At 36.8% G+C, this 9,094-nt stretch overlaps 1 protein-coding gene across 1 annotated transcript in view; it reads left to right on the forward strand.

Moving 5' to 3' along the window:
- Window positions 1–2,357, forward strand: part of LOC143618586 (uncharacterized) — an 11,472-nt gene extending 9,115 nt beyond the window's left edge. Inside the window, exons 8-9 of the mRNA XM_077090735.1 lie at window positions 1,428–1,478; window positions 1,853–2,357. Coding sequence (XP_076946850.1) covers window positions 1,428–1,478; window positions 1,853–2,131 — 330 coding nt within the window. The 3' untranslated portion in view covers window positions 2,132–2,357. The remainder of the gene's footprint in view (window positions 1–1,427; window positions 1,479–1,852) is intronic.
- Window positions 2,358–9,094: the final 6,737 nt, after the last annotated feature.

Here is a 9,094-nt window from a genome sequence, read left to right on the forward strand (position 1 = left end):
TTAACAGTTTACGTGTTATAAAGAGGCTGACACGTTTAAGAGAGTAAGAGATGATTAAAATTGTTCAAAACAGGTCGTAACCTGTTTAGAACCGATTATGTATTTATATTTATATTTTTTTTAAATATATATATTTATATGGCTAAACCTCTAGCCGCTTCTATAAGTTGTGTTCCCGAGTTTAATAAATGAAAGAAAAGAAGAGAGAAAATTAAGGAATAAGGAGAGAAAATAAATGGAGGGGAAGGGAAAGATCTAAATATCTAATTAACTACCGTGTTTCCGAGTTTGAAGGAAATGAAAAGAAAAATAAAGTTTTTTTTCAAAATCCATCTTTCAAACCTCTCCGATTTGGAAAGATGAATATAAACATAAATTTTTCTTCCTTCTCTCCATTTCCTTTTTTTAAAAAACCATGGAACACGATTTTTTTTGGCTTCATTCTAATTTCTTATATATCCCTCGTTAAAATAGACTCGGGATTACAACGTTAGTCAATTAGTCCGACACTTATACTGTTTCTTCTTTTACGCCTCTACGGTTCTATCTTACCAGTATGTTATGTATTGTTAGTTTAAGACTTTTGTTTAAAAACTTTTAAGGATTGTTCTAGAAGAATATAACTATTATGGATCTTAATTTTTGGTGATCTTTATTTCATCTTGCTATTTGTTAACTGTAATAAATGTTCGGGTCATGCTGTGTCGGGTCGTGTTAATAACTTATTAATTGCGTTAAACATGTTGTGTCGTGTAACATGTGTATAAACAGGTTTGTGATCGTGTTTGAATAAAATGACACGATTAGTTTATCACTTTATCATGCCATGTTTGTGTTTAGAACCCCGCTTTAACCGTTCCGTGTTGCGTCTAACCTGTTGAACACGTTTTCACCTGCTAACGAAGTAAATGTTCATTGTTCAGTGAATCCTTCGGGTGGAAGTTTGTTTGTGCCCCATTTAGGCATTTATTTAATAAATGAACAAACATGAACAAAAATTTTGTTCGTTTAGTTAAACGAATGAGCATGAACACATGTCTTGTTTGTTCATTTATGTTTGTGAACGTCCATTCGTTTTATTTACGTTTGTTAATTTAGGTTTGTTTGTTTATGATTTATTTATTCATTTAAATTTCTAAGGCTTATTATAATATAGTCTAGTTTTATGCTCACTTTTAATTGTTGTTCACTCAAATATGTCTGTTTATATTCGTTCACCTATCTGCAGTTACTTTCTATTATGTGCATTTGTGAACCGCTCATTTTCTTAATGAACGAACATGAACAAGCAAACCCCATTTGTCTAATTCTTCATGTTCAGTCACTTGTTCGGATATAGTTAATCGAATGAACAAAAACATGCCTGTTTGTGCTTTATTCTCATTTTTAATTTATAACAAATACGAGGCTTATTTCGCTGTCTACAGGCAGCCGAGCAGAAACTCAGAGAACAGCATCAAAGAGCTGAACGGGACCGGGTAAATTTAAATATAATTATAAGAGAAATTGCATCAAATCATCAATGGTTTCTGTGGTTTGAGTCGGTTGACTATATTGTGGTTGGTACCTGATTTTAATAATTGCAAACTTGGTCCAATTATTTGTGCGCGTTTAGTCCCCGCCGTCAATCTCGTTAGTTTTTAACGAAAAACTGAATGAGAGAGGGAGGGAGCACTGCTTGGGATTAACGGTGGGGACTAAATGTGCAACCCTATCACCAAAAGTTTGGACTAAGCTTGCAATTTTCAAAACTTTTATTATGGTCAAACCACAGGGACCATTTGTGCAATTTTCTCTTCTGTTTGTTTTATGGTAACATTTGACAAAAAATACCCTTTATATATGATAACAGAGTTCAGGTTCTTCGTGGTTTTATTCAAATGGGGGGTCAAGGAGCAATGGGCCGATGCCACCTTTCTCAAGTTTCATGACTGGTATGGCAGAACCTGATTTGTCAAGCATGATGGCAGACATTAGTGCGGAAATGCATGTGGGTAATGGTGGGCCCGGGATAGGAGTAGATGTGGAACCTGGACAGCCCATGCCGGAAGAGATTTATGGGGCTTTGAGAAACGCGTTTCAGATGTTCCAAAACCGCGATGGAACACCAGACAATGGTAATGGGAACTAGATTTTTGATGTTTGTTTGTTTGTACTGAACCTAGGTTTTGTTGTTGGGAGTTCTGTTTATTACAAAGGTTGTCTTAAAATTTTGGTGGTTGGTGAATATGGGTTATATATTGGGAGAAATGGGCAAAGCACATTTTGGACGACTTTGATACATGTTTATAGTTTGCTTTGCTTGCTTATTTGTCCTTTAGATTTGGAATGTCACGCGTGCTCATATTTGGTTTAGTCGGACCGACCACTTGTTATTTTGGAAAACAACAAATCAAACTGGTTAGGTTGGTTGTGCCTGCCAGATTTGGTGGTTTGGACCATTTTTAAAATTTAAAACTTTTTTAAAATCATTATTGTATTATAATACTTAAATTGACTAAATGGGGTGACGCTTATAATATACTAGCTTGTGTGCTACAGAGGTAACTAATGAAAATATAACATGTTTTAATTAAGCGAAATACTATACATAATAATATTATATATTGTTAACAAACATGTTTTACACTAAGCAATCCTACCTGAAAAATTAATCACTTTGGCATATCACCTAATAATTTGCATACCTTGACGTTCCGTAAACATATGTTATTTGTAACCAAACGAGACGCTAAAACAAACAACAGAGAAAAGTCTAGATTATAACATTAATCTTAATTTAAAACATCATCATTAGGCTGCCCGTAGTGGGCGTTAACATCTGACGAAACGGAGGCGAAATGGGCTACAACACCCCCCCCCCTCCTGAAATGTGAGGCGATAGGGGGGGGGGGATTCTTTTTGTCGCTCATTGGTTTAAAAAAATAATAATATTTAATTCATTTGACTGTTCAACGGTCATATTAAAAAAATAAATAAATAAAAACTTAATATAAATATCAAACCAATTCAACCGATTTTCACCATATCATACACAAACTCAAACACAAATACCAAACCAATTCAACCCATTTCACACTTCACATTTTTATTTCATTCTATCTCAAAATGGATTCCCCGGATACCCCGAACTCTTCCGAAATTTGGGATCAAGTAATTAATGAGAGTCAGAGAATTTGTCAAGTGCAACGAGTGTTTTGAGGAGACAAAAGAGGCCATAAGCGAAATGCAGGCCGTTGCCAATACGTAGGCGATCGTATATCCATCGGGATCATACCGAAGCGAACGATCGTTTGATGAAGGACTACTTCAACGACACACCTACATTTAACGACGCTATGTTTGAACGTCGTTTTCGGATGTCAAAGCGTTTATTTTTGCGCATTGTGGGAGATTTGGAGCGAGAATATACGTATTTTCAACAAAAAACCCGACGCAAGAGGATATTTAGGATTCACCGCCATCCAAAAGTGTACTTCGGCGCTACGCATCCTCGCATACGGCAACACGACCGACATCAACGACGAGTATTTAAAGATGGCTGAGAAAACGACGCGAGATGCGTTGGAGAATTTTTGCATCGGTAAAATTTAAATTGTTTACATTAATTACTATTTTTAATATAAATATTTTTTAATAATTTATTAGTATATGAATAATAAAATTATACGCTGGTCGTTATCTGAGGATTCCAACTTCAAACGACCTGACTCGCATATAGGATGTACACGAAAACAAACATTCTTTTCCCGGCATGATAGGGAGTATAGATTGCATGCATTGGGAGTGGGGCAACTGTCCAACCGCATGACGAGGTCAATACACTCGTGGTGACCATGGAGTGCCAACGGTTAGTCTTCAAGCCATTTGTTCACACGACCTCTGGATTTGGTCGGCCTACTTTGGCTCCGTCGGTTCAACGACATAAACGTTCTCAACGCGTCCGCCGTGCTAGAGTATTACATTAGCCGAAGCATACCGGTCTTACCGTTTTATGCCAACGACACCTTTGATCGTCACGGATACTATTTGGGAGATGGGATATATCCAGAGTACTCGATCATCGTCAAAACGTTTCAAGACCTGATCGAAGAAAAAAGAGAATACTTTAAGAAGAAGCAAGAGTCCGCACGAAAGGATATCGAGAGGTGTTTCGGGTGCTAAAAACGTTGGCATTATGTGTAAAACCCATGTCGTGTATGGACGATAGCAAAAATGAGCGATGCCATGTATACGTGTATCATATTGCATAATATGATTTTAGAAGACACTGGCAAAGCAATACGTCAACACTATATACCAGGAAGCGTTCCAGAACAGTTCCCTCAGTTAACTGCAGAGCAAAGAACGCAAAACCTTCACGAGCTCAAATAAAGTGAGATACATAACCAACTTAAAGGCGGATTTGGTTTAACACGTGTGGGATAAACGTCCCGTTGAAGTAGTAGACGAATATGAAGACGAGGAGAGAGATGAGGACGAGGAGGAGAACGGGGACGAGGAGGAAGACGAGGACGAGGAGGAGAACGAAGACGAAGATAAAGACGAGGACGAAGACGAGGACGAAGACGAAGATTAGTATTTTTATATGTATTTTTTGTGTGTTTTTTTATTTTGATTATATTTTATTATTCTTTTATTTAGTTAATTTAATAAATTTAATAACTTAAATATTTACTTTAATTACAAAAATAAAATAATTAAAAATGTGACGTGGCACTGGAGGGGCTACAAAACCATTAGGGCAAGGGTAGTGGGGCTCGGCTGGCCCGGCGTGGACGACATATAAAACATTCCATATTGTAGCATCATCTAGCTTTTGCAATCACCAAAATAAAAAGTAAATGGAACATGTTAGCCTACACTTGAATACTATCAGCTATAAATCTTGATTCTTAGTTCAGTGACTATGTTGGACTATGTTAGGCCCATTTTGTGTTAGTCTTTCGTATTTGAATGTAATATGTTGTTTATGTAACGTTAGCTAGTTGGATTTTGTTTACTTGTATGTTTGGGCCCAAGGCTATCTATGTTAGAGCCCAATGGGCCATTAATAATGAATATATGGTGCATGAGCACACACACACATACTATATATATAGTGTGTGTATCTCATGCACACAACCTTTTGCCATTTCTCTTATCTTATGATCCACAAACTACAAACTCTCTCTTCTCTCTTCCCTCTCCTCCCTCACGGACATAAAGATAACCAAACAAGATCCGAGATCTCGGTCCTCACTAGTGATTTCCGCTAGCTAGTATAGAGGTTGATCCAAGTAGACTAGTTGTTGTGTTGTTAGATCCGTTCAAGGAACCTACAATTGGTATCAGAGCTTTCGGGCTCTACTAGTAGTAAATCTTAGGTCACAACCTTGGATTTTGGTCATGTTTGTGTTGAAGACGGATTTTCAAGCCTTATAGTGGGTTACGGGTTCATAAAAGGGAAGAAAAAGTGTTCAAAGTTATAAATTTGTGTGTTCATGCTTCGGGTTCAAAGTTTGTGTGTTATTTTTGAAGATTCAAGTGTTAAAGCTTCAAAATTCAAGATTTGGTGTTTAAAAGTTGTTAAAGTATGAGTGGTTCTTAGATCCATAAAGGGTCAAAAGTGATTGAAGTAACATCCTTAAATAGGAAATCTTGAAAAAGGTGGCAGAAAGTACATTATGTACTTTCCATAAGTACAGATCTAATCGAATTGAATAGGTCTATTCGAATCGAATCCTTATTCGAATCGAGTGTGACTTATAATCTAATCGAGTTCTAAACTAATCGAATCTAGTTGCTTAATCGAATCGAATCCCAAAAGTAATCTAATCGAATAACAAGTGTAATCGAATCGAGTCCAGATTCAAGTTCTAATCGAATCATTACCTAATCGAATCATCATTCGATTAGATTGGTCCATTCGATTAGATTAGAATCTCATTCGATTAGATCCATTCATTCGATTAGATTCGCTAGTCATTCGATTACTTGTACTTAAACTACTTTGCAATCGATTACATTACATTCGATTACTCAACAAAATTAGTTTGTATTTGTGTGTGAACTTGAAATTGTTTAAAGCAATGGCTAACAAAAGTGAAGAAGTTAGAACGAAGCTGTGAGGAGTTACATGATATTTGAGAACGAGGCCGGAACTACAACTAAGCCTCCAAAGCTAATGACTTGGGACAATGACTTTGAAGAGATTAAATGACGTGTTACAAACTACATTAGAATTCTTGATTATAATCTTCTTAGACCCCTTGAGAAAGGTCCACACATTCCCATGACTACTACTGTGGATGGTCAAGTTCCTAAGCCAACGAGTGCTTATGATGATGCTGATAGAAAGTTGTTTAGTGAAGACCACAAAGTTTTTGGTGTTCTTAGTGTTTGTCTCTCAAGTGAAATTGCTCAAACTTTGAGAGACTATACCACTGCCAAGAGTCTTTGGGATGCCTTGGTCAGTAAGTTTGAAGGAAATACTGAAATGAAGAATAACATAAAAGGAATGTTGAAGTGTGAGTTCATCATGCTCAATCATGTGCAAGGAGAATCGATCACTAGCCTCATTCATAGATTTGAAACGTTGATTACCAAAATCAGAAGTGTGGGAATTGAATATGAACATATTGAAATCAATGACAAACTGCTTAACTAACTCCCATATACCTGGAATAGCAGTGTAATCATAATCAAGAGAACAACCAATCTTCAAATTACCCCTCTAGCTGACTTGACTTAAATTGTGAAGTCATTTGAGATGGATGACAAACTTAGAATGGGTAATCGTATCAGTTCTCTCAATCAAGCTGGGAATTCCACTGGTTCAGGAATAAGCACAACATTTCTGAGCCAAGCACACCCCACTGTTCACACTGCTAATTCTGCGTTCAAGACTACTGCTGCACCTCAAGCACCTTCAAGTTCAAGCTCGTTCCAAGATGCCGTTGATAAAGCTGTTGCACAAGCCTTAAAATTCCACGGGATCAAGAAACCCATAAGCAATCAAGCTCATTCTGCTCCACAAATCATTTCACCTGATGACTCCAATGTGGCACTATTTCATGCCTTTATGGCAAGCCATGAGGAGTTGTTACAAGGAAAGTTGCTTCCTCTTTCCTTCGAGCAAGGAGATCTTCCCGAGATCAATAAGAAAGATCTCAAGAAAATGGACATCAAGTATCAGATGGCCATGGCAGTTCACCGAGCATCAAATTTCATGAAAAAGTATGGGAAGAACAGTTTTAGAGATTCTGATGGGAAGAACATTGGGTTTGAGAAAGATAAGCTGCGTTGCTACAACTGCAATGAATCGGGTCACTTTGCGAGAGAATGCACAAATCCTCCAATGGATGTTAATGACATCAAGATCACCTAGATGTCTGACAATGAGGGTGCTAAAAGATAGGATAAGAAGCCCATTCCAAGTTTCTCCTCGAAGTCAAGAATCCCAAGAATTAGTCAAGGAAGCACATCTAAGGGAAACTTCTAGTCGAGCTCAAAGGCTATGATTACAAGAACAGCTGAAGCAACTCAACCATATTGTAAGGATGACCAATTTGAAGAGCTGAAGAATCTTCTAACCTTTGCTGGAATGACCTTCACCAATGAAGCAAGCTCCTCATCAAGCCCGGTTGCTGGAACACCTACACTTACCTCTATCATTCCCGAGGTACACAAACTTTGCTCACAAGCTTGCATAGATAAGGTTATGAAATATAGAACTCATAGTGCCGCCCTTATAGATGAAAATCTTAGTTTTAAATGCATAACGATGATCTTAGAAAAGCTGAAACAATTTATGCAACTAGGATTAAAACTCATAATATTGATATGGTAAGCTTAATGAAAAACTTTTCCAAGCTGAAAAACTAGCTGAACATCACGAAAGACGCGTTGTTGAACTAAATGCTAAAATTGATAAATTAGAGCTAGATTTAGCCCAAAGGAAAATAGCCGTTGAGAAATTTGAGTTAGCTTTTGATAAGCTTAATGGAATAATTGGGGCACAGATTGGGGTGAAAATAAAGACTAAAATAGGCTATGATAATACTGCAGTTCCACCTCCATTTAATGAGAATTATACTAGCTTTCCTCACTTTAGTTTCAATACCCCACCTGAGGATGAAATGGTCTATGGTAGTGGTCACGTGCCAAAACCAAAGACATTTACTCCTGCTGTCCCCAAGACTGTTGATCCAATTTTTCCATCAATTAGTCCTAATGGTAGTTCATCTTCTTCGACAGGTTGTGTAGAAGAAAGTGAGTGTGTGGAAATGAACAAGGATTATGGAGATAAAATGATTTAAAATTCACTTTTTGATTCAAGTGCGAATCTAAAAACATCTGTTGTTAACCCGGTTTGTAATAATAATACCTTGAAAAACATTTTGAATAATCGTGTAATTTGTGAGAGTGTTGATGTTGGCACATCTCTTAATGATGCGAATGAAAATGATGTTTCCACTTCTTATAGTGATTGTGAAATTGTTTTTGATGAGATTGTTTATAATAGAAATGTGCAAAAGAAAGTGGTTGTTAAGGCAAGCATACCTAGCTGTTCATCAAGTGATTGTAAAGTAGAGGGAGATAAATTTAGAGAAAATTGTTTTGAAAAAGAAAAGCCAAGCACTTCCAGTAAATATATACCACCACATAAAAACAATTTTTATCAATCAACAAGTCAATTTTATAATCCTCAACTCTACAATTAGTTTGACAATAGCTACTATAGCTGTCATCCTCAAGATTAAGTGTTTAGGACTTACTTGTTTGCCCCACGTTACATGGTTTTAATATACCCCTTTTGTTTGTTAATTATCAACATTTTTGCTGTTGATTTTAAGTACTTTTGAGCACTTTGTAGTTTTATGCTTTGGTATATTTGCCAAGATTCACTAGATTTTCTCGAACCAGCATTCTTTTTTCCTGAGACTGAAAAAGACTCATAAGCTTGACAGGTGTAATGTTGGCAGATTCAAACACGACTTCTATGGACGGGATAACATAATCAAACTTAGGAGTCAGGCTCGTAAGAACTTTCTCCACCACTTTCTAATCCGGTAGTTCTTCTCCATAAGCCCGTTATTGCCCGACATTGTTC

The sequence above is a fragment of the Bidens hawaiensis genome, unplaced genomic scaffold (genome assembly GCF_021521415.1).
Source record: "Bidens hawaiensis isolate Kalapana, Puna unplaced genomic scaffold, B.hawaiensis_p1.1 tig00096965_1, whole genome shotgun sequence".
NCBI lineage: Eukaryota > Viridiplantae > Streptophyta > Magnoliopsida > Asterales > Asteraceae > Bidens > Bidens hawaiensis.